This window comes from Pempheris klunzingeri, chromosome 19, assembly GCF_042242105.1.
Source record: "Pempheris klunzingeri isolate RE-2024b chromosome 19, fPemKlu1.hap1, whole genome shotgun sequence".
NCBI classification, from domain to species: Eukaryota; Metazoa; Chordata; class Actinopteri; order Acropomatiformes; family Pempheridae; genus Pempheris; species Pempheris klunzingeri.
Window position 1 is genome coordinate 9,112,127 of NC_092030.1, and position 24,746 is coordinate 9,136,872.

At 40.6% G+C, this 24,746-nt stretch overlaps 1 protein-coding gene across 1 annotated transcript; it reads right to left on the reverse strand.

The window, feature by feature from the left end:
- Positions 1–591: 591 nt before the first annotated feature.
- lrsam1 (leucine rich repeat and sterile alpha motif containing 1) lies at positions 592–23,059 on the reverse strand. Its single transcript, XM_070850744.1, has 25 exons — positions 22,828–23,059; positions 16,846–17,026; positions 16,587–16,643; positions 16,092–16,136; positions 15,842–15,919; positions 15,417–15,485; positions 15,237–15,321; positions 15,013–15,134; positions 14,827–14,917; positions 13,823–13,932; positions 13,652–13,681; positions 13,241–13,363; positions 11,996–12,135; positions 11,804–11,848; positions 10,392–10,462; positions 9,666–9,765; positions 9,476–9,563; positions 8,682–8,756; positions 7,575–7,655; positions 7,036–7,131; positions 6,714–6,812; positions 6,496–6,627; positions 5,198–5,264; positions 3,972–4,177; positions 592–2,168 (listed from the first exon to the last, which is right to left on the reverse strand). The coding sequence occupies exons 2-25, from the start codon at positions 16,915–16,917 to the stop codon at positions 2,046–2,048; spliced, it is 2,205 nt and encodes a 734-aa protein (XP_070706845.1). The 5' UTR covers positions 16,918–17,026; positions 22,828–23,059; the 3' UTR covers positions 592–2,045.
- Positions 23,060–24,746: the final 1,687 nt, after the last annotated feature.

Here is a 24,746-nt window from a genome sequence, read left to right on the forward strand (position 1 = left end):
CGCCGACAGCCACCTTCTATGAGAAACATCATCAAATATGTTCTACAGTGAGCAGCGGCCCACTGTGTTATTACTGATTTATAGGCCACTCTCTTGTACACACAATGTGTTTTCTGCTCTTTTATAGCTCCTCTTTGGGTGCATTGGGCCAAACCACAGACACAGTATATAAAGATGTATTCCTTTATGGGTATACTTGGTTTCTAGATGTCTTATTGAAGAAGATAGTCGGCTGCTCAGTACAAGTAACTAAGTACATTTACTGATGAACAATTTTGAGGAACATGTACTTGACTTGAATATTTCCACTTTTATAACTTTTTACTTCAGGGGGATTTATTCTACATTTACACTACATTCATCAGTATTTCACATTTTAAAAAGTGATAACATTTAAGATGCAGTGTTGTGATAAAGGTTTAAGCAGTGGTTTCCAACCTTTTGGCTTGTCAGCCCTATGTAATAATTTGTGTGTGATATGGTTCCTCCACAAAGAAAGTTCTTAAAAATCTTAAAATGACATCCAGTCCTTCCAAGATGACTCCCTACAGCAAGTACAAGATGTAAAATGACTGCAGACGCCCAGCTATGTAAAATAAAGGTATATATTATAGAGATTCAATAACATGACTGTTAGTACACTGTATTTCAGTACATTTCCAGATGTTGCTGCATGTGTAGGAGCAGTGCATGTCATCAGTAACAGAAAGCTGTCATATTAACAGAGGGTGAGTAGAAGTGTGTGATTTATATAGAATCTTTTACACGCTACATTTAACATGAAGATATTTCCTGAAACATGCTGAGATGCTGTGTGTTAGTTCTTTTTCCTTACTGTGTATTCATTTATTTATGCTGCTGTAGCAATACAATTTCCCTGGGATCAATAAAGTACATCTATCTATCTCGGTCTGTCTAAAATTAAGAGCACTTGAAAGAATACAATAGCATTCATGATGGCTTCAAACAGGTGATGTGTTGTTAGTTCATACATATGCACCAAACAGTATATAACAATTTCAATAAGTGTGGGATCAAAAGATATGTCAGAGACAAGTGGAGGGGAAACTGAAATAAGGTCCAGGGCATCCAAGCAAGTGGGGAACTGCCCAGGGGCTCCAGATCCCCCATTTGTCCCAAACAATCCCAGCTGGAAGATCAACTACAATGATACTAATGGTATTAAGGTGGGTTGTGCTTTATTGTCTGATCTTAGAGAGAGCCTGTGACTCTACTCTCTCTAGTTTGCACTTTTGTAAAGCTGGAGAAAACTTAACTAAACTTGGGATTTTCATTCTCTCTCTATAGTACAATAGAGTATTAGGATTATAGTGATATAATATAGAGAGTGGAAGTAACTGAGGGTGTTAACACAGATCCAGCAGCTCATTTCAGAAATGCGTTTCCCCTCAATTTGTCTAGATATGCTTTGATATACAATTCACTCATATTAACACCAGCTAAATGTATTCCAGCAAGCACAGAGGGACCTGGATGAGAAGGAAGGAAGCCTCCAGCAGTGAGGACAAGACAAGTGGTGTAATGGATTTAAGAGCAACAACACAAGCTTGCATTAGTGACGCAGTGACAATCAGCAATGACTGAAGCCACAATCAATAGATTATGTTTTAGTTAAGTTATACCAATGTTGTACAGGTGTTACTTTGGTTGACAAACTATTGTTTATAGAAAAAAAAAAAAAAAAGAGTTCCAGAAAAAGGCACGCATCAATTGAGAAGGCAACAAACAATCAGTATTCACCTAGTGAGTGGTATAATCCACTTGGCTCTTAATATAATTAAATTATGTTGAAAATGAACAACAAAACAAAACAGTCTGGGGCACCACTGACAACCAAGAACACAATTAAAAAGAATTCTATTCAACCTTATTTGCGCCTGTATATCACACAGTACTGTTGGGTTAATACAGGAAAGTGGATCAGATGTTTGAAAACCTGCTAAAATCTTGTCTATACATGACAAAGATAGCTCACACCAGCTTTATGATCATGCATAAATAAAGAGAGCTGCGGTGCGTTGGTCCTAGCTGTGGTAGAGGCGTATGCTCTGGGATATGTTGCTACGACACAGAGGGCAGTTCTGCAGAGCGCCGCTGCAGACCTGACAACAGCATACATGACCACAGGGCAGGAAGATGACCTGAGACTGGAGAGAAAGACAAGACACAGTCAGTCCACTGGAGAAGTGTGTACATGCAAGCTAAGGTTTCAAAATCGGCATTTCATTACTACAGCACAAAGAGGCACTATCACAAACGCAAAAAGCTTAAGGTTTGCATAATTTGTGGCTGCTTGAATCAATCCAACAGAGAAACCATGAGGAGCTTTTATGGAGTACCAAAAGTTGCTGTTCATAAGGGGGAAAATGAAAGAAATTGACCAAAAAACACTTGCAAAAATGCCGAAGCAGGATTGTTAAAGGTAAACCAACTTCTGTGGCTATATTTAGGTAGCTTACTGTTTACTTTGTAACATTTAAGTTACTGTTTTTTTTCTTTGCTATGTTGGAGTTTTTGCCCCAGAAACTGAATAATACATAGCAACAATAACAAAGATCCAACTTATTTTGTGAGTTTATACAGTTGCACCTAAAATCATTCAACCCCACTGCAAATTAGGTGTATTAGCAAAATATACAAACTCTCGGCTGTGTCCAATGAACGCCTGTGTGCTTGAATTAGAACACATCAAATACCTGGTCTGTCTAGGGGTTTGTTCACTGTGACGCATGTTAGAAATGTGGGTAAGTCAAAAGAATTGTCCAAAAAGTTAAGAGAGGAGATCATTGTCTTGACCAAACAAGGAAAAACACATGAAACGACAGCTAAGGTTCTGAATGTTCCTAGAGATGCTGTTGGAAGCATAGTTCACAAGTTCAAAGCTAAAGGAAAACTGGCTGCACTACCTGGACGTGGCAGAAAGAGGAAGGTATCTACATCACTACTGACCCAAAAGCACAAGACAAGTGGGCTCCAGTCTGCTTGAGACCATATAAATAAGCCACAGATTTTGGGATTCTGTTCTGTGGAGCAGAGAAACAAAACTGGAACTTTTCAGGTCTATGGATCAGCAGTATGTCTGGAGGAAGAAGAATGAGGCAGACGCTGAAAAGAACATCCTGCTACAGTGAAGCATGGAGGTGGCTCAGTGATGCTCTGGAGCTGCTTTGCTTCTTCTGGCACTGGAAACCTGCAGCGTTTGGAGGGCAACATGGATTCAATCAAGTATCAGGAGATCCTGGAAGAAAACATCAGGCCGTCTGTGAGGAAGCTGAAGCTTGTGTGTCATTGGACCTTCCAACTGGACAATGATCCCAAGCACACCTCACAGTCCACCAAGGCTGAGTTTCACTCCTGGAAGATACTAGAGTGGCCGTCACAGTCACCTGACTTGAATGCCACAGAAAATCTCTGGTGGGATTTGAAGAAGGAAGTTGCAGCACACAAACCCAAGAACATTAGAGAGCTGGAGGCTGTTGTCCATGAGGAATGGACTCAGACTCCTCAGGATGTCAGAACCTGACGTCTGACTATGCATCATGTTTGCAGCAGGTCATAACAGTAAAAGGGTGCTCTACTAAGAACTAAAGATGTTTGTCAAGGGGTTGAATAATTTTGAGACTGTAGCAGTCATTAATGGTGGCATCTTGTGTTGATTTTGGAGAAACCACCTGTAATATTAGTTGTGTTGAGCTATTTCAATTGTTCTTTGAGTAGTTCATTGAACACAGCTGAAAGTGTGTACATTTTGCCAATACACCCGATTTGCAATGGGGGTGGAATCATTTTTGGTGCAACTGTATCTTTTTCTCATAATATCATCTAAACTAGCAGTACAGGCTTTCCTCCATCTCACCCAATCTGCCCATCACTTCCTGCTTCTATCTGGATGCCATGCATCATTGGAATCACAATTTATTACTTTCTAGTTTTACTGAGGGTTTTCTTACCCTGTTCTCCATGCAGACTACACACTCAGAGCTCCCTGGTCCCTCCACAGGGCTAGGGGCTGAGGGGGTGACAGGGGTCCCTGGGCTGCGTGGTGGGCTGGGGATCTGGATGGTAGGAGTGTCAGAAACCGATGGAGGGGAGGAGGGGGGTGGAGCTGTGGGGACGACTTCTGCCTCTTTATCCTGTGGGACAGCCTTACAAGCTCCTGATAGAAAAGAAGATAATCAGTGGACAACAAACAAGTCACAACTAGGTGAGTTTCTAAACCCTAAACAGTAGCTTCCATTCTCAAAATAAGTAGAAAAATACGTTTTTGCTACCTAAACATAAATACATTTGCAGAATTTGTCAAATTCTCAAAGAAACTCAAATATTGGCAAAAGCCCTCAATTTTCTTATGAAAGTGGCGTTCCTAGAGGGGACCATCCAATCTCATACACAAACATCCCTTATTTTTCAATTGTTCATTGTTCTGTCCTGTATTGTCCATTAAAAGGAAAATAAAAATATACAGCCCGACCTATATACTGGGACCAACATTATCAGCTAATATTAGATACGTTGCTACCAGTGAATGGCGGACAGGAAATAACAAGAAATTGCAGTACAGAAATGACAAAAGATATGTTATGGGGCTCATTTAGGGCTCAAACACACTCCCACACATTTTGCCCACATGGCTCTGTTCACTTAGGTTAGGGTGAAGAGAAAAGTCAAGGGTCATTAAAACAAGGCAGCACAAAGAGTGGTTTGGCATTTTGCTGCTAAATGTGTCTTACGGGACATCCAGGAGTTTTTTTTACGCCTCGAGTCCCTTTTTGTGGTGTTTAATGCACACCCAGTTGTATAAATCACAAAAATATTCCACTGTTTATGTGTTGAACTTCTTAACTGTGTCTCCACTGATTGGTCAGAGCTCCCAGTTGTGAGACACAGAAGAATTACGACAGTGTCTGATGGAATAATACAAATTGCTACACTTTTTTATTATTTGTTTCTATCATCAGTGTATTAAATTACAAAATAACAAAGGAACTCATACAGTCTGCCTCTGGCTGCAGATTTGTGGTGTTGTGTGTTCACATTGTGCTGTTCTGCTCCATCTAGATCACACTATGATTTACAGGAGAAGCCATTAGTTGAGTTGCTGTTGTTGCTTTTGTGATCAGTGTGGATTTGTTTGCGTTGAAAACTTGACTAGCAATGTAGGAGGTGTGTAATGTACCTTCAGGGTACTGTTCCCGAGCCCAGTTCAGAAGAGCTCTCTGGATTCCTATTTCATTAATGCCAAGCTGGAAACAGATAAATGAACACTGGTGGTTATTCTGCACATATATTAACATTTAAAGTCATTAAAAAATGGCAAGTATATAAAATTAGGTTTCAAAATCCAAGAAAATTATGGCAGTATTCTCTGCTCTGAAACGCTGGGGGATGTCCGCTGAAGGTGATGAAACCAAGAAGGCTGTAATGAAACCAATACAATCTCTGTGAGATCGATAGCTGCCGTTTACTGTTTTCCTCCGTTTGTCTGTTTTAATCTACAGTCCATAACTACAGCTGCTCTGCTGTTGTAGACATGGACAGTATGGCTGCAGAAAAGATGTCTGTTCTAGACAAATGTGTCTGTCAGTTACAGGAGCTTATCTCTGTAAGCACTGCTTTGGATATCATGGGTACTCTAGCTGAGGGCCTGCTAGGTCTGTTGCCCCTGATGTAGGCCCCTGTCACTTGTGAGCATTGTTTAACTGTGTTGAGCCATCGGGGCTGGTGAGAGTCCAAAACTGGCTCGCAGTTGGGAGGGGTGACTGCACTAGTGCTAGCAGGTCTGCTTACAGCCTTAGTAAATCTGGAGTGCCCATAATATGTAATGTAGTGCTAACAGAGAAGCTGGTTTAATTCACAGATACATCTCTCTAAGAGAAACTCATCTGTAACAATAAAGCAGTCAACACAACCTACCATAGCACTGGTTATAGAGGTTAGGTTTGACTGCAGTGAGGAGACTGCACCGGTAATGCTAGGTTAGCACAGGATGCTGTTTACTGCCTCCCCAAAGCCACCGCCCCTAACTAGTGATGCTCTTTTATATAGTGCTGGGGGGGTCTTGATAAGGACGCTCCAGTATGTCATTAAGCCACCATTTCGCACCCACCCAAATATTCTGAACTCAAAGGTGGGGAAAAAACTGTGTAACAGTATAACTCCACAGGTCAATACTGTACTACATGGTTCACTGTCTTTTCACAGATTTTCAGCAGCAACACATATGTTATGCTCAGAAACTAATCTCTGAATTTGATTCCATTCCATTCCATGCAAACCTGCATTCAATTTTTGGCAGCATGACAAGCTGTAATCACGACACATACATATCATCAGTTTTTTTGCTCATATGGCTAACTTGGCTAACATATATGGAGCACCATTTGGAGTACAGCAGCATTCCGTTGGAGTTGTGTTTATCTACAAATCTGTTAGTGTGTGTATAAAAATGTGTTAGTCATGATGCTGCAGACAAACCTTCTTGAGGTCAGATGGATTCATGTGGCGAAGGGCCTCCGTCGTCACTCGATGATGGGCCAGGATGGGCAGGTAGTGCTGAGCAGACAGTTTGCACAACAGGTTGACCAACTCTTTCTCCACACCGGCTTCCTGCAGTAAAATGACGGTTTAAGAACAGCACAGTTTTTATTTGTTTTTTTTAGATGTTTCTGTGTGCCCCATGCTCTGTACTGTACCTGCATGCGCAGTGACAGGGGCTTGGCATCCAACAGTCTCTGGTACTGGATCATCCAGTAGTTCTGCTGGTTGGACTCAGACTTCAGCTCCATCTCCAACTGGAAAACACAAAGTGATTTCTGGTCTCATTTAACCACTTGACCCCAGAATGAGAGAGACAGGGGAGAACATATTAAACGTATCAGTTCAAAAGACCATGTGTAAATAACTGAAAAGAGTGCAGATGTGATAACAGCACCATGTTGATAACATGTAACAGAGGAAACTATGAGACATTGCTTGGTGCCCACTGAGGCCTGGTCAAAGCAGCTGTTTCCTCACCAGAATCTGCCGCAACTCCTGTTCTCTCTGCTCCCTCTGCTTCAGCAGCTGCTGCAACAAATCACTGAGAGCTGTGCGCTGCTCCACCAGAACCTCCTGCGCACACACACACACACACACACACACACACACACACACACACACACACACACACACACACACACACACACACACACACACACACACACACACACACACACACACACACACACACACACACACACACACACACACACACACGATAACATGAGGTGAAGTGACAAATCACACATAAGTACATAGTGTTGAAAGACTAACATTAAAAACAAGTATGGCCCCACTGATTTTTTGATTTGATTATTATGATGATCACTCCATTGAAACCATGAACACATAATAACCCTTTGCTTCCGATTATTTTCTTGAGCCTCACTGTACACAATGAGAAATTGTTGCCATGGAGCAATGATATGAAAATAGCCAAAAGAAATGCGATAGTAACCAACAGGAAGATGTAAAAAAAATGTGGAAAGACAAAGGAAGAAGCCGGTGTCACCCACCTGCAGGTTCTCAGCATCCAGATTGCGTCTTTTAATCTCCAATTTAGTCAGCTGCATTAATTCACGTTCTATGACCTTGATCTGGGGACAGTCGAGAAGCAAACATGAAGCTAGCAGGGAGAGGGGACATGCTGCTGAACATAAAGTCAGGATGGAAACTATTTTGCAAGTGTCGCTGTGGCTCGCTTCATCTGTGCACGTGTAAACTTTGTATTTGAAAAGACTTATTAATATGATTTTGTATTTGTTTGTGATGTAGCACAGTGTTAATCTTACTAAACAAAAATTAATTCTCAGCACTGGAACTCTGATTCCCCAAAAAAGTAAATATTTAAATAATTCATTTCATAAGCCTGTCAACTACTGGCTTGACCTAATGACTAGAAAAATCTTTGGTCAGGGCAGTCCTACTAATGTTGTCTCCCAGTCTTTCCGTTTGATTAATTTACTTAACTTCTTTTGCCTAGTGTCCACCACCCAAAGTCCAGATGAGATCGGAGCTGGCCCTAAATGTGTCATATGCTTGTTGCCCATCTATGGACCCATGACAGAGAGACAACTAACACTAGCTATAGACTCCCACCTTTTTACAAAGCAGGACAAACATAACAGACTGTGCAGGAGCTGTCTCAGCATGTACTGAAACAACATAGCATAGTGGGAATCAGCGCTAACATTAGCAAGCTACACTACTCTCCACCTTCACTGTCACTGGCCTGTCACAACACGGCCAGAGAGAAAAATATGAAACTATCTATTTCTAAATTTCTAATGTAAAATGAGCCATGCAGTATGTTGAACTGAGAAATGAAACTCGTAATTTATTGCTGTGAATTGTGATAAGAGATGAGTATGGTTCTGGTGGTGCTGTATGATTTTATTTCAACCATTATTTATTCAACATCCCAAGAATTAATAAATAAATATCACATTAGGTACTTTAATTCACTCTAGAACTCAATTTCTTAGTAATGTTTTATCGAAAAATAAAGACGTAAAGAAGTAAAATAACGAACTCCATTCTATCAAAGACCAGTGTACCTATCAAGACCAGACCAGTGATAGGTTTGACCCTGAGCCCACCCATCTCCACCCCTCCCCACAAACCTGTTTGCGGATATAGCCGTGAACAGCATCTTTCTGCAGCTGCAATGCCTGGAACGCTGCTTTCTGCATCTCCTCCTGCAGAGAACAATCAGCATATTTGGGCCAAAGTAAAAATCTTCAAACCAGTTTGATATTAAGGGTAAGACCGGACTGCAGCGGACCAGACCAGTAATACAACATTTTACCACTAGGTGTCACCTATAACTCAGCAGCTCCCAACTGGATGATATAATGACAGTCCTCAAAGGAGAGTATAGGGACACCACAGTCAGGACAACTGATAAGCCATTTAGCTTAGCTTTATTAAACAAAGTTGTGAAGAAAGTGAAAGTAAGCAGCGGTGTGTGGCCTGCCCAGCTGATCATTGTTTTTAGCACCAGAGGCTAATGCAGCAGTGATTGTTGTGTTCACAGTCTCTTAAGTCCAGCTAATGACGAAGGATTTTATCAGACAAAACCTCCTACGGAGCTCTGTCTCTACAGTTTATCTACTTGTTTAGTTTCCCTGTTTTATCACATGAAATCCATTGTTACTGGGCTGGATTTAGCATTGTTGGTACAGGTTGCTGACGTAGGCTACTTTTTAAGATAATGACAAAAGGTCGGTTCAGCCGGTCCGCTTAAAATCAACCTGGTTTAAGCTCATTCTCTGAACATGACTGACAAAACTGGAAGGCGACCCAACCCTAACAATCAAAGGATGTAACAGTTCATGAGGTCGCTTTAATAGTGTGATTTTGATACCCCTCATGACACCTGTGACAACTACAGAAGACATACCCAGGCTCCACATACCTCTTGTAAGATGTGGGCTATGGCTTTAGATTTGTCCAAAACTTGGAGGGACAACATCTTTTCAAACTTCCTGTCCAAAGTTTCCATACTGTTATAAAACAAGGGAACAGAAATAACACACACGTTTCTCAAAGCTTTGATTTGTTAGCACCACAACAGTCTTGTGTGTTTGTGTGTGCGCGTGTTGAACCTTCTGTAAGTCTCAGACACCAGGCTCTGTCTCCGGAAGTCACTGGCCTCCTGGAGGAGACTCACAGCACAGCTGTCTGACAGCATCTTCTGCATGGCCGCTAAAAGCACACAGAGGGAAGAGAGGGGACAGTTTCATAGAAAAAGAAAATGTGTTGTGAGGGAATGAATGCCAAACAAAACAAGTGTATCATCAACACATTTGGGATTGGTGTCAGATAAAAGGCCATGAGGTAACAAAAATCTAAATTGATCATTCACTCAGGAGCATGAATGTGCTCAGCAAATTTCATGACAATCTGCTAGTGACATATCTCGCGTGTAAGTGCCACTGCGGATGCAATGTGGCACCAGAGAAAAGCCGACCAAAACTGGAAACGTTCAACCTTTGGGAGCTTGACTGTACTTAGTAAAGTGCTAAATGGAAAATCAAAAATCCTAAATCATAAATAAATCTGTCCTGACAGTAGTGCATACTTTTTTCCACTGATACAAATGAATTTGCTTTAAGCAGGCCTACAGTTAATGAGTTGAAGCTGTGACCCACATATTTTATTATAAATGCTTAAATTAATGTAAATACTTGGAAACATTTACACTGTTGTTTTGCCGGTTTATGTCAATTTACAATAGGTCACTGGCAAAATAAAGTATTTTCTATGTTCATGGTTTGAGAAAAAATGGGCATGACTCTACATACAGAGCAATGAGCAGGTAAAGAACTGACCTGCCACCTCCCTCTTCTTCAGTGAACTGGCTTCTTCCTGTGTGATGGCAGTCAGATGCTCCATACGAATCCTGAAGGGGAAAACTTTTATAGTAATACTCTTGCTGACTTTTAACAGTAACCATGGGGACAGACAACTGAAAATCATGGTAACATGACAGAAGTGCTGTCTTAAACTTGGGGGAGCAATGTCTCTTCTTTTGTTGTTCCAATAGTCACCAGTTCAGCTCAGAAATCTACAAATACGACTAAGGTACTTTTTAACTTCACCAACAAGGTACATTTATCTGCAAATCATTTTTCTGACAACAGTTACAATCTACAGGAAGAAATATCTCTACAATGCATTGGGCATATCATTAGATAATGACATTACACCAGCAGCAGCAGTGTTTCGCAGGATGTTTAGTCACACCACAGTATACCCACCAACCAAGACAACACTACGCTACTGGTTATGAAAGTGGCCATAAACTTTTCTAAAAAATATTCATGACATGTGAGTATATACATTTTTTAAGTTTTTTTTTCACTGTGCAAAAGTTTGGCTTCTCTATGGGGAAGTTTTTAAGGCCTCCTGTGTTGTGTTTTTACTTTCCCCTGTGCATCTTGGAAAGTGCTCAGTCTGGTCAGTGGAAGACAATTGGGTGAGGATTAAAACTGGGTGAGGAACAGCCAAACTCAGCCAAGTGGTCAGCCAAGGAAACTTGATGAAAGACACATTATGCTTCCTTCCCTTCGAAATTGGAAGATGCCCAGCAGTACCATCAGCTCAGAACCAGCAGAAACCAGTGGGACCCAGGTACACCCATCTACTGTACGAAGGAGTCTGGCCACAAGAATTGTGGCCAAAAAGCCAAACCTCCAACGTGGAAACATGGCCAAGAGACTCAACTATGCACGAAAACATAAGAACTGGGGTGCAGAAAAGTGGCAGCAGGTGCTTTGGACTGATGAGTAAAAATCTGAAATATTTAGCTCTAGTAGAAGACAGTTTGCTCTCTGACGGGCTGGAGAGTGGAACAGTACTGAGTGTCTGCAGGTAACAGTTAAGCTGGTGGAGGTTCCTTGTAAGTGTGGGGCTGCATTTCTGCAAATGGAATAGGGGAATGGTCAGAGTTAATGGTGTCCTCAATGCTGATTGGCTCTAAATTTATTCTGCAGCAGGACAACGCGCCCAAAAATACAGCTAATGTCATTAGGAACTATCTTCAGCGTAAAGAACAACAAGGAGTCCTGGAAGTGATGGTGTGGCCCCCACAGAGCCCTGATCTCAACATCATCATATCCAAATATAAACAAATTTTAAATTTTTGAAAGCATTTTTACTTTACAGCATTAATTCACAGCTGCCTATAACTTTTGCACAGTACTGGATATCAGTTTTATGGACCAGTGGTCTGTCCACTCACCGATCTTCCTCCATGGCTTGAAGAAACTCTGCACTTTTTTTCTGCCTGGAGGGATCAAAATAAATATCCATTCATTAGCAGAGGCTCATCTGTTGACGCTGTATGCACAAAGCTTCTACTACATGACACAGATCCACACACCAGCTCTTCACAATTAAGACTACACCACACAGCCAGTTCCTTAAGGTCTACCTGTTGTTGTCCATCAGCATGTTGCTGATGCGACTGCTGATGTTGTCTTCAGCTTGTCGAACTTTCTCCAGCACCAGCTGCCTCTCGGCCTCCTGAGCTCTCTGCTGCTGGCTAACCCCATGCTCCAGACGCTCCTGCTCCTAAACATCAAGAACATTATACACGCTAATGTAGCTGAAACACAAAAGTTAGATTCAAAACATGCACAAAAGAAAACTTCACTGAGGGAGTGCTATGAAGTGAGATTTATCTGCTAGTGAGGCATGTTGAGCCTAATGTGGGGTTTTTTAATGTCACTTAACCTGACCAGATCACCATGGTGACTTAACCTCAAACTTAACTTTGTCCAGACCAGGTTATGCTCCAAGTTTTGGCTTAATCAGCGGCCAAAAGCACCACCCTCTTCCCTGACCATATTTTCTTTGAGTGATTTACACTGTATGTGCAAACCAACATGCAACCCTGTTGACCCATTTGTTAATAATGCCACCAAACAAGTGCAGTTACAGTAGTGCAAACTATGTATTGTGTTGTCACGGTAACCTGCATCCATTCTCTTATCTACAAGAATGATGAAGGCACAGCAACTACACACCACTACAGACACCGCCTCCTCCTGACTTATATATGTATAGATATGTACACTTAACAAAAACTCCCATTTTTCAGGAGTTGAAATAAAAGATTTTTAGAGTAGCCATTTCTTGTGACCAGCCCAAGGCGAAGTAAGCAGCAAAAACAAAAGCTGTCTTCTTATTTTTGTTCAGACATGTGTTTTTGATCTGAAAGCTGTTACAGAAGCAATTGAGAATTATGAGAATTACCGTCCTATTTTCTTGGACCATGTGTGGACCTGTAAATCCCTTTTAGATGATGCACTGTGATTCAAGGCACTAATATCAGCTAGCGTTAGCGACCTATACATAAACTGGAATTAGCTGCAGCATCCAAAACACTCCCTAAAAGATCCATTGTAACACATTTAGATGGAACAGGATAATAAAGTTAGCAGCTTCATCATGAAGCTCTATTCATCTATGAAATAGATGAATGAACGGATGTTCATCGGATATTATGGAATTTTTGCCGAATGGCAACAAAAATAAACTACCTACCCCAGCAGACAAAGAATAGACTGAAAACTGTAAAATCAAGGATGAGGTACTCTGTATAGCCATGCGCAGCAATTGCTTTGATTAGCTCTTGCACTGCATTTCTGTCTGGTGCAAGTAGTATGCCGTGTACCTGTCGGACTGAGTTGAGCATGGTTTCCTTGCGGGAGGTGTTCAAAAGTATAAGCTGCGTGTGCTCCTTTTGCTTCTCCTCGAAGTGTCGCTCAAAGGCCAGCTTTTCCAGCTGCTTTTGTTCCTGAAGGACAGAAATTCAGTACAGCATAAATAATTGGACTTGTCCCTCTAAGTTTCGCTACAAGCCTGTAATGTAGCTGCTACAACAGTGTAAAACATTTGCAGCAATGAGTGAACCTAAACAGTAAAGGCAGAGACCATGAAATGAAAACACTGAACTGGATTCCACAACATGTCCACCATGAGACTTTGCTGAAGAAAGGGGACTGTGTCATCTAAGCCATCTTAAGTCAACAGAGTAGGCCCTAGGGACAGGCAACTCTAACAACATGAATGTGTCGCTCCACACCTTTCTTTTCTCGTAGTCACGGAATTTGTTCTGCAAGAGAAAGTGAGAAAAGATTGACTGAGACTTCAAATATCATCAACCATAGTAAACAGTAAACAGCACTACAGAGTCATTAAAATGACTTTTTACTCTGGGATCAGGTTGTGTGTGTCAGTGTGTCACCTACTGTACCTGCCAGGCCTCCTCCAAGCCATCCAAACAGTCAGAGCTCTGTTTGCCACAGTCACTCTCCAGCACCGGCAGGAGATATTGGGATGGGGGGTAGTACTCTACTCCTAGCTCTGAAAACCGATACAACAATATTCTTTTAGAGAATATAATGGCATATGAATGCCTTTAACCTTAATTCTTGTGACTATCCCTCTTGCTTCAATTTGAACTTCAACTTGGTTCATCATTTTTACGGCAGTAATATACACCATTCATGTGGTAATATCAACCTTTTTCTTCAATACTGCATTATTGCATAGGCTGCAATAAATTGTGAATTATGAATTTTAAATACACTGACCTTTCGAATCATATGGCATATTTTTTTTTATCAACAATCTGGAACATGAAATTATTCATAAATTCAACAAATAATGTTACTCAATGTCTACGCAGGCTGAGTGGTGAAAGCAGCACTTTAGCAGAGCAACAGCAGCATCAGGGCTCCGTCTGTGTCTGCAGAGGATGCGTTCAGGCACAGAACTGAAAGTTGGTCATCTGTGTTTTGGCAGCACTGAGAGCCCCAAACAGAATCACTGTAGTTGCATGCATAAAATGGAAGAAAATAGATTTAAAGCTTAAATATATGCTTCAGGTCGCATCCCCACACACTTAATGTGGCCTGTGTAGACAACTGGATTGATTAAATTCCAGTCATATTTGTTCCAGAAGACACCCAAGGGATGGGCAATTCTGAAAGGCCTCTTGTTTAGAGGCACCTTCTATTTATTTATTTATTAAATACAGTTTAAATTTGTGCAACACAATTAAAATTACTATTAATAAAAAATATGATACCAAAAATTTGGTCATGTTCTGATGACAATTTTAGAGAATGGGTTTTAACAAGTAGCTAAAATATCTATACATATCAATAAATCTTAGTTATGAGTGTGTGTGTGTGTGTGTGTGTGTGTGTGAGTGCGTGTGTGTGAGAGCAGTGAGGACCATAAGTATAACCTCACCAGTGCATAGGTAGCGTTGGATGCTCTCTGTGCCCTCTGTACACACAGATGCAGGTGGATAGGACATCATGGCAGAATCCAGTGTGCAGCTCTGTCACAGTACACATACACACACAGAGTTTATATAAAATCATACCCATATTTTTAGCCTATTTTAGTTTTTAGTTTGAGTCCAGAGACACACACCTCTAGGGTGCGGATGTAGGCCAGAGTTTTAGGGAGCTGGACGATGTTGTTGTCACTCACATCCAGGGTGCGCAGACTCTTCAAAGAACCAACAAAGGCTGGCAGCTCACTGAGACAGTTCCCTAGACAGATGCACAGTGACAAGGAACAACATGACTCGTGTTATTCAACTTGTATATGTCCTTTCACTCATGGGAGTAAGCAGAAAGCAGGAATCATCATACCCTTCAAATTGAGTGTCTGCAGAAGCTGCAGATCCCAGATGGAATCCGGCAGGGTCTTTAAATGGTTTTTTGCCACATTCAAAATCTGACAGCACACAAAATGGACATATATGGATGATGAATAGTATTTATTTACACTTCTTTTCTCTGTGGCAGGGTTTGAATTCACAAAGGCTTTACCTGCAGCGATGCCAGCTTCCCAGTGTCCTCTGGGAGTGAGGTGAGCTTGTTCTCATGCAGATCCAAAACCTTTGGAAGCAGACAGTTTGACTCATGTTTTTGAAGAGATGAAGCAGGAGTCAGACATCGGGCTTAAAGCAGGAATTTCAAATCGCAGTTTAAACAAAAATCTGGACTTTTGGTAAATCATCATAATTTTTTCCTCATCAGTTGGGATAGTTTTACATTTTCTCACAGGTTGATTGTGAAACGGAGGGACTTGCTCTGTCTTTTTCTATTTTATTCTATTCTATTTTGAGTTTAGAAACACAGAGCAGCCACAACCTAAACCAAATATTAAGTATGTCTTAAAATCATACAGCTCTGAAATATGCTCTCAAAAGGCACTTACATTTCCCATCATGCTTGTGTCAAGTTTACGTTACCTTTAAAGCGGCAAGAGTGCTGATATCACATCCTCTCGGCAGCAATGACCTCAGCTCATTGTTGTGGAGGATGAGGACCTGAAGGAGCGCAAGACAGAATATGTCTGACTGCTGACTGTTCAACCAGGGACACACAAACATACTTAAAGTCAAATAAATTCTAATAATGTACCATAACTTTACATTTTAGAATCTGGATCCCTGCATCTGCATGTGCATTTAAACAATCATGTCCATGTTACAGTCGTACCTTCTTCTGTAGCACCTTGCAAATGGAAAATGCACTTGAAGGAACCTGTGGCAGAACACACCATAGATGTTATTATTTGCAGTATGAAAGATGATCTGTAGCAGTATGAGTAGCACTGGCAGTACAGTTATCTGCAGTCTCAATAACTCACTAAAATCTCAAACATCGTCCTCTTCTGATCTCATTGTCCAGAAAGGAGAAGCTGTTTACCCATTTCCCCCTGCTTCCAGTTTTTATGCTAAGCTAGGCTAACCACATCTTGTCTCCGACTGATGAGAGAGAGAATGAATGGGGAAAAAGTATACTAATTAAAAATCCCCAAATGTTGTACTATTCATTTAGGGAAACCAAAGGACCTTTGGTTGAACTCCACCTATCCTAAAACATAGTGACTTTCAAAGGATTGACAAGAAACAATTGTACAATTAATAGACTTTTTGTCCAGCCAGTCATCAGTTCAGGTTGCCTAACATGTGCTGACAGTAACATATTCACCTCTGTCAGCTCACAAGCTGAGATGTCCAGGATGTCATCAGCACCTGCCTCCTTAGACTGGAGAACAAGGAATAACAATAATTGGGTTTATTTGGATCATATATTCTGTCTGTCAGCAAAGAGACATACAGTGGTGCATATGAATGCATTTAGTCTCATATTAATATAAACGTAGATGCAGGTTGGCAGTAATATCATGCAGGTTGTCACCAGCACTAGAGTGTTAGCTGGTACAGAAACATAATGACACTGTTTTTACCCGGCACAGCTGATATTCCAGTCTCTTCTGGGAGTCCTCGCTGGGTTTCCTCTTTCTGAAGAACAGAGGCATCCTGAGTTTTGCCTGTCCTCTTGTCTCTCTGCCTGCTGGGTTTCCCTCTTGCCCCTCCACTAACCGACTGATGAATAGGCTGGAAAACACTGACAACACTGCCTGCAGACTGAAAAGAAAGAAAATTGTAATATTAAGGACTTATCACATAAAGCAATGTGACTTGAACTCATATTGTAATAACCTTTTTGGCCACTTAGGGGCAGAGGAACAAGCTAAAAACACAACACAGACATACTGTCTCCTTTCAAATTTGTAAAAATGCTGACTGACAACATAACTGCAGGTGAATTAAAGATAATAATAATAATAATAATAATAATAATACATTTTATTTATAATGCACTTTACATTTGGAGGTACAAATCTCAAAGTGCAACAATTAAAAAACAAGACAAGATTGTGATTAGTGGGCTCAAACTGAGTAAATCAGAATCAGAATCAGAATCCCTTTAATAATCCCCAGGGGGAAATTGCTTTTTGTTAAACACAGCTCCAAAAAAATAAGAATAAACTTCAAACACAAAGTAAAAATATAAATATATAAAGTATGTATAAAAAAATTAATTATTATTACAAATTATTACACAGAGGTAAATTATTGCACCAGGTGAGTCCAGAGTCTATATATATAATTATATAATAATAATAATACCACTAATAATAATATATAACAACATGTACACTCAGAGTGAGGAGCTGTATTATATAATTATAATAATACCACTAATAATAATGATAATAAATAATAATAATAATATACAACAACATGTACACTCAGAGTGAGGAGTTGTATTAAATAATAATAATAATAATAATAATAATAATAATAATATACAACAACATGTACACTCAGAGTGAGGAGTTGTATTAAATAATAATAATAATAATAATGATATACAACAACATGTACACTCAGGGTGAGGAGTTGTATAGATTAACGGCCACAGGCAGGAATGATTTCCTGTGGTGCTCTGTAGTGCATATGGTACAATTAGTCTGGCACTGAAAGAACTCCTATATCTAACCAGCACTTCATGGAGTGGGTTAGACACAATGTCCAAAATAGCTCCTACTTTGTGAAGCATTCTCCTCTCTGACACCACCGTCAGAGAGTCGAGCTTCACTCCTACAACGTCACTGGCCTTGCGGATCAGTCTATTGACGTCCTCTACCCTCAGCCTGCTGCCCCAGCATACCACAGCATAGAAGATAACACTGGCTACCACAGACTCATAGAACATCCTGAGCATAGTCCTGCAGATGTTGAAGGAAAATGGTTTGGATGCGCATACAGCAAATGGTATAAGGCATTCAAAGATGAGTTGACAAGTTATAATACCTACACTTAACTGGGTTCTAAAAAAGGCTCCAAGCTGGAAGGAGGCAATAACCTCTGCAATACCTGAAGAAGGCAAAGATAAATGGAATGTGAGTCGTTAAGACCAATATCAGTTCTTAACATAGATTATTTACTTCCATCGTGGCCAAATGGTTAGAAGAGTTACTACCTAAACTGATGTCAATGTCAAACACAAGACAAAATACAGCGAACATTACATACAGCGGGTAAAACAAGTATTGAACACGTCACCATTTTTCTCAGTAAATATATTTCTATTGGCATGACATTTTCACCAGATTTCTGATGTAGGAGTGAAAAGAATTATCAGAAGAGTTTGTCCAAGAGCCGAGGACCACTTGTGGAGAGCTTCAGAAAGACCTGGAATTAGCAGGTACAATCATTTCAAAGAAAACAATAAGTAATGCACTACATGGCCTGTATGCACGCTCACCACGCAAGACTCCACTGCTGAAGGAAAAGCACGTTGAAACTCGTTAAAAGTTTGCTGCACAACATTTGGACAAGCCTCTGAAATACTGGGAGAATATAGTCTGCTCAGATGAGACCAAAATGGAACTCTTTGGATGCCATAATACACACCATGTTTGGAGAACAAATGGCACTGCACGTCACCCCAAAAACAACAAAGAACTAAAGATCAGAGTTCATAGAAGAGATCTGCAGATCCTCTCAAGCTCTGTCAGGTTAGATGGGGAGCGTCGCTGCACAGCTATTTTCAGGTCTTTCCAGAGATGTTCAATGGGGTTCAAGTCTGGGCTCTGGCTGGGCCACGCAAGGACATTCACAAACTTGTCCCGAAGCCACTCCTTCGTTATCTTGGCTTTGTGCTTCGGGTCATTGTTCTGTTGGAAGGTGAACCGTCGGCCCAGTCTGAGATCCTGAGTGCTCTAGAGCAGGTTTTCATCCAGGATGTCTATGTACTTTGCTGCATTCATCTTTCCCTCTATCCTGACTAGTCTCCCAGTTCCTGACACTCAGTTTTGAGAGTCATAGCAAAGGGTGTGAATACTTTTGTACATATGATATTTCAGTTTTTTATTTTTAATGCATTTGCAAAAATTTCTAAAAATTGTTTTTCACTTTGTCATTATGGGGTATTGTGTGTAGATTGATGAGGGAAAAAAATAATTTAATCCATTTTGGAATAAGGCTGTAACATAACAAAATGTGGAAAAGGTGAAGGGGTCTGAATACTTTCCGTACCCACTGTATACTGAGAAAAATGGTGACGTGTTAAATACTTATGTTACTTGCTGTATTATAGACCATGTTCAAAAACAAATTAATAGTGATAAATGTGGATGCTGAAAAAGCATTTGATTTGGTTAAATGAAGGGAACTGCTGTTCAAGGGAAAGAACACAAATTGGCTTGTTACATTTCAATCTATTTAGGGCAATCAACCATCTGTCTCCTAAATTGATGCAGTAATTTGAACAAATTGGTCTGCTCACATACAACTATAGCCCACCAAAGGAAATTAAAAATAGGTGCCCCCTGGAATGACCAACAGAGAATTTCAAATACCTTGGCATCATAATACCACAAGATCTTGCAGAGCTACCAAAATACAACTATTCACCAACTAATAACAAAATTAGAGATGATATAGCAAGATGGAATGTAATTCCTTTCTTAAGCCTGACCTCCAGAATTGAATCTGAGCCCAAACCTTGAGCTTTGTTAGCGAAAGAAAAGGAGGGGTGGGGCCTACCGTCTCTTAAAGACAATTATTTAGCAACACAACTGAGACCAATAATATGTTGGTGCAGCCCCTCATATGATGGCCAATGCCCAATTTTATATTAATGCCAGATGGGAGAGGGAAGGAAAGACATATACATATATACAAAGTCACAAACCAAAGTTTTGGTGGAAAAACTCAAATGTCACATTTAGATTCTCCCATTATGCTGGAGAAATTGCGGAAATCTAAACACAAACCACTACCATGTCTTCTTGGAGTGCCTTTTTATTGCAGACTTTTGGAGAGAAATACATGGAGTCTTGCAGGACATTTTCAAATCTCGTGTAACACGGGACCATGTTCATTGGACTTGTACACCAGGAGAGGCCGAATTTAAATGCATGGATGAAAGGACATCACAATGAACATTTACAAAAATGGAGAAGATGACTGCTTACATTAAGGATAAACTTGAACTATTTTTTTCACACTGGGAACATTGGGTTAATTACGTAACGCCTCGTAGACAGGATGTTGTATTTGTATTAGCAAATCTTTAATTGTACTGTCAGGAAAAGATCACTCCATAATTATTCAGAATTTCACTCTTGTTTTGGGGTTTTTATCATTTTGTAAAACATCTAAAAATGGGACATGTCAGACAAATATGTATATTCTTCAAGTACATTTTACATAAATGTTTGATGCTGTCAATTAAAAAAAAGATTTTTAAAAAATCTGTTAGTAGTCGATGTTAATGGGTCGTCCCTGGCTCCTAAGTGCATGCATGTTGAAGTGACCTTGGGCAGGACACTGAACTCCAACTTGCAAACTTGAAAGAAAAGTCTCCTCCAACTTAAATTCCTCCTGTATGAATGATGTGTGAATGAGGATGTGATGTAAAAGTGCTTTGAGTGGTTGAAATGACTAGAAAGGAGCTTTACAAATACAGACATTTATTCTGTCATCCTTCAGGAAGATCCCTGCTTACTGATCAGCTCAAAGAGTGGTACTCAATACTTAGCTTTTTCGAGCATAATTCTGAGCATTAATCCTTGGTTACACTTGGCTAATACTGGAAGCCAACACTTCCTATATACATTTCATGTTTGGCCCACAGGAAGACTATTACATTAGCATCATCATCTGTACTGCAATCAACCACACAAAAAGCAATCCCCCTTGGCATGGTCTGTAATACAGCTCTGCTGGACCCACTCATTTCAAAAAAAGTAGAATGGACAAAACAAAAAGGCTTGTCGATGCAAAAAAATTGTGTGGTGAGATAATCTACTTGCAAAACATGGATAGCACAGCTAGAATTGATAGCCAGTGCAGCAAATCAAAGTGTTGGGGCTGGACACAGTGGATTGGCAGCAACCAACAACTTGTAGTTCCTTAATGTCTGGCATTGTGACACTATTAAAGCATTCAATAAAGGCTGGATGTTCTTTTCAGCGTCTGCCTCATTCTTCCTCCTCCAGACATACTGCTGATCCACAGACCAGAAAAGTTCCAGTTTTGTTTCTCTGCTCCACAGAACAGAATCCCAAAACGTCTGTGGCTTATTTATATGGTTTCTAGCATACTGGAGCCCACTTGTCTTGTGCTTTTGGGTCAGTAGTGGTGAATGTCTTGGAGTTCAGTCATGGAGGCCTTCAGTGTTTAGTGTGCTCCTTACTGTAGAAACTGAAACCTCAGTGCCTGCTGCCACCAAGTCTTGCTGCAGGTCTTTTGCAGTCACTCAAGGGTTTTTGTCCTCCTGCCTCCTCAGAAATCTGGTGGCAGCCATTGATAACTTCCTCTTTCTGCCTCATCCAGGTAGTGCAGCCAGTGTTCCTTTAGCTTTGAACTTGTGAACTATGCTTCCAACAGCATCTCTAGGAACAGAGCCTTTCCTGTCTTTTTGTGTCTTTTTCCTTGTTTGTGCAAGACAATGATCTCCTTTCTTAACTTTTTGGACAATAGTCTCTACTTTTCCATATTTCTGACATGCAACCAAAACAAGGCGTAAACAAACCCCTATCCAGTCCAGGTATTTCAATCACGTCATGGGGGACGGTCTTCTCATCACTACCACGAACTCATCCCCTCCAGCAGCATTCAGGCAGCATGCATTCATGTATTGTGAGGGGGTGACTTTGGGGGAAGGCCTGAAGGGAGGAGGTGGGATTTTTTCAATTGGATACTTACACAATCTAGCAACTCTTACTCTTTAAAGGCTTTTTTTAAAAAAACTACTGAAAGGGAACCACTGAAAAGATGCTTCAGAAAGAGTTGATTCTGCATAACATGTTGAAATAGACCTCCATTAAAGATGAAACAACCACTATATGAGGGTCAACAGCGAATCCCCAGACAACAACCACTCAGGGCCTCAGCAGCTAAATGACAAACTGATAAACATAAGGCAAATGCTCACTGAGACTCCTTAACAAAGTCTCCTGCAAATCAGAATTGAACTACCCTATTAATCTTAAACAGGGCAGTGTTTTTGTCTGTCTGCCAAACGTGCCTCGGTGGGCGTGGCTGTGCCGGGGGGCGGATTCGCTTCCGTAAATGACGTGACTGACGTTAAGAATGTTTATAGCGTAACCTTTAGCTAAAAGGTGATGTAATTTCTATACACTTTGCACTTTAGAACAACCACCTATCCTATAGTTAATAGCACAGACATAAATATTAGCTCGCTGTATGTAACATTAGCCCACTGAGGAGGACTTAGTGTCAAAGCTAGCTTGAATAGCTTCCCCATGACAACTGGCTACAGTTGAAAACAAGCTAACAAAGCTGACATGTAGAGAATGAGCCTCAAACTACAAAACACGACGTAATTACACGATAAGTGTCACACTCACCAGCTCGCTTCCCCTCACTCCTCCAGGCAGCAGTTCCGCTATTTACCGCCGCTGAACGCAGTAACAACCACTCGTAAGTGATTGACAGTCACGCGTCTGAATCTACGATAAATTCTACGTTGCTTTCCCAATATCTAAAAATGAGATAAATAAAACAGTATTTCTGATATGATTCCTGTCCCGCTGATTCATCTTCCCCTGCGAAGACTGGTCAATTAAATCATAACAAATAGCTACGTCTTATCCTCTTCTTTTACTCAGCAGAGCGTGGACAGAGCTGTAAACCGCACACCGCCCCCTACAGGACGGAGTATGCAGTGTCAGCACCTGAGGGTGGAAGCGCTCAGTGATACAGCATGTACTCCACACTGTATTTGTTATAAAGAAATTCACCACATTGTTTTACGGCTCCCGTAGACTCTGGAGTGTAGATGTGAATTAATGGAAGCTTTCTGGCCAATGTAATCGGAAGCCTCAACTTTGCATGTTAGCACTGTGACCACCAGAGGGCACACTCTACAAGGTTTTGTTAAAAACAGTGCGTAAGGTAGGATCTTCTTTTCTCCTTACTGACTGAGTCCTTGCATGTCAATCCAGAGGAAATGTAAATAATATCCATCGTTTTATATATAAATGAACAAATATAGGCAAATGGGTTTGGATGTGGTTTTAAGTCTAATAGTCTCATCATCACTAACATCAGCTTCACCCGCAGTAATGTTGTTTCATCACAATTGGAAAAGCACAGCTTCCTAATAACATTAACATTGGATCTGTTCCAGTATTGACAGTGAGTCAGCATCTTAAAACTAAGGCATAAATGGAGTTATGCCATCATTCATTTGATTCTTTTATATGTGTGCTTTCCCTACTGTGACAGGTCAACATGTCTTGTGCGAAAAAGGTCAATTAAATAAACAAACTGGTTCACCAACGTCATCACATACACGTTTATTCTGGTTAACACACCCATTAACATAACCAGATAACCTCTGAGACTCTGGATCCCTGAGCAGCACTATTACAGACAGTAAAACTCTGTACTGTACTTATTACAGACCTCTGCAGGTGTGATGTATGACTGCGGCTCAAGCTATTGGCTCAGTTACACCACAAAGAGCACAGAGCAGACTATAAATAACCACATAATTAAAGGTGTTGACAGAGAAATGACATGTGGTTAGAACAGTTTCCCCTGAGCACCCTTTTGGTTCAAAAAAAGTCTCACTGCACTGCAACCTTAAAAAACACTAGAGTAAGATGTGCATATATATATATGTACACATGCATATATAGGCTTATCAATAGAGCCTATGTAGTAAACTTTAACCTCAATCTGATACTATGGCATCACAAGAGTGTTCTTTGTTTGCTATTTAGACTCACAATAAACTAAACACAAACTGTACAGTGCTCTTATCATACTCAGTGGTTCTTCAATAGATATAGAGGAGGGCACAAAGTGTAAAAAGACTACACTATGCTGTTTATGCTTTAACGGATCCATCTGAGCTTGTTGTTTAAAATCAGAACACATTCATTCTTTTAATCATCATCTGATGTGTTTATACATCCAGCAGCATTAGCATTTTTGCAATATCATGTTTCTGACCCCCCGACAAATATAAGTCCAACATTCACTCTCCTCTTACATCTGCTATAGTTGATGTTTTCTGCTGGCCAGGTAGTGGACAGTGACACTTTCTGGGTGAAAAACAGCTACCTACTGCAGGAAGTGATGCTTCCAGCAGTGAGTAACAAAATAGTAAAGCTGTGGGCCATAAAACCAAAACAGTGAGCTGAAACATGCTAAAATGTTCCGTAGAGCTGAGAGGAACTACAGAGTTGAAAGTGTGGAACTCAAACTCAACCCTTTGTTTCACAGAAAATGGAACTGACTCAGATGTCATTCTGTGACC

Bases quoted from the DNA above. Each gene is read 5' to 3' on its own strand.
- lrsam1 (XM_070850744.1), bottom strand. From the start codon at position 16,917: ATGCCTCTGTTCTTCAGAAAGAGGAAACCCAGCGAGGACTCCCAGAAG. The intron at 15,920-16,091 runs GTACGACTGTAA...GCGCTCCTTCAG, and splicing joins GCAAGGTGCTACAGAAGAAG to GTCCTCATCCTCCACAACAA. The intron at 8,757-9,475 runs GTATGTGGAGCC...TGTTCTCTGCAG, and splicing joins TAGCCCACATCTTACAAGAG to GAGGAGATGCAGAAAGCAGC.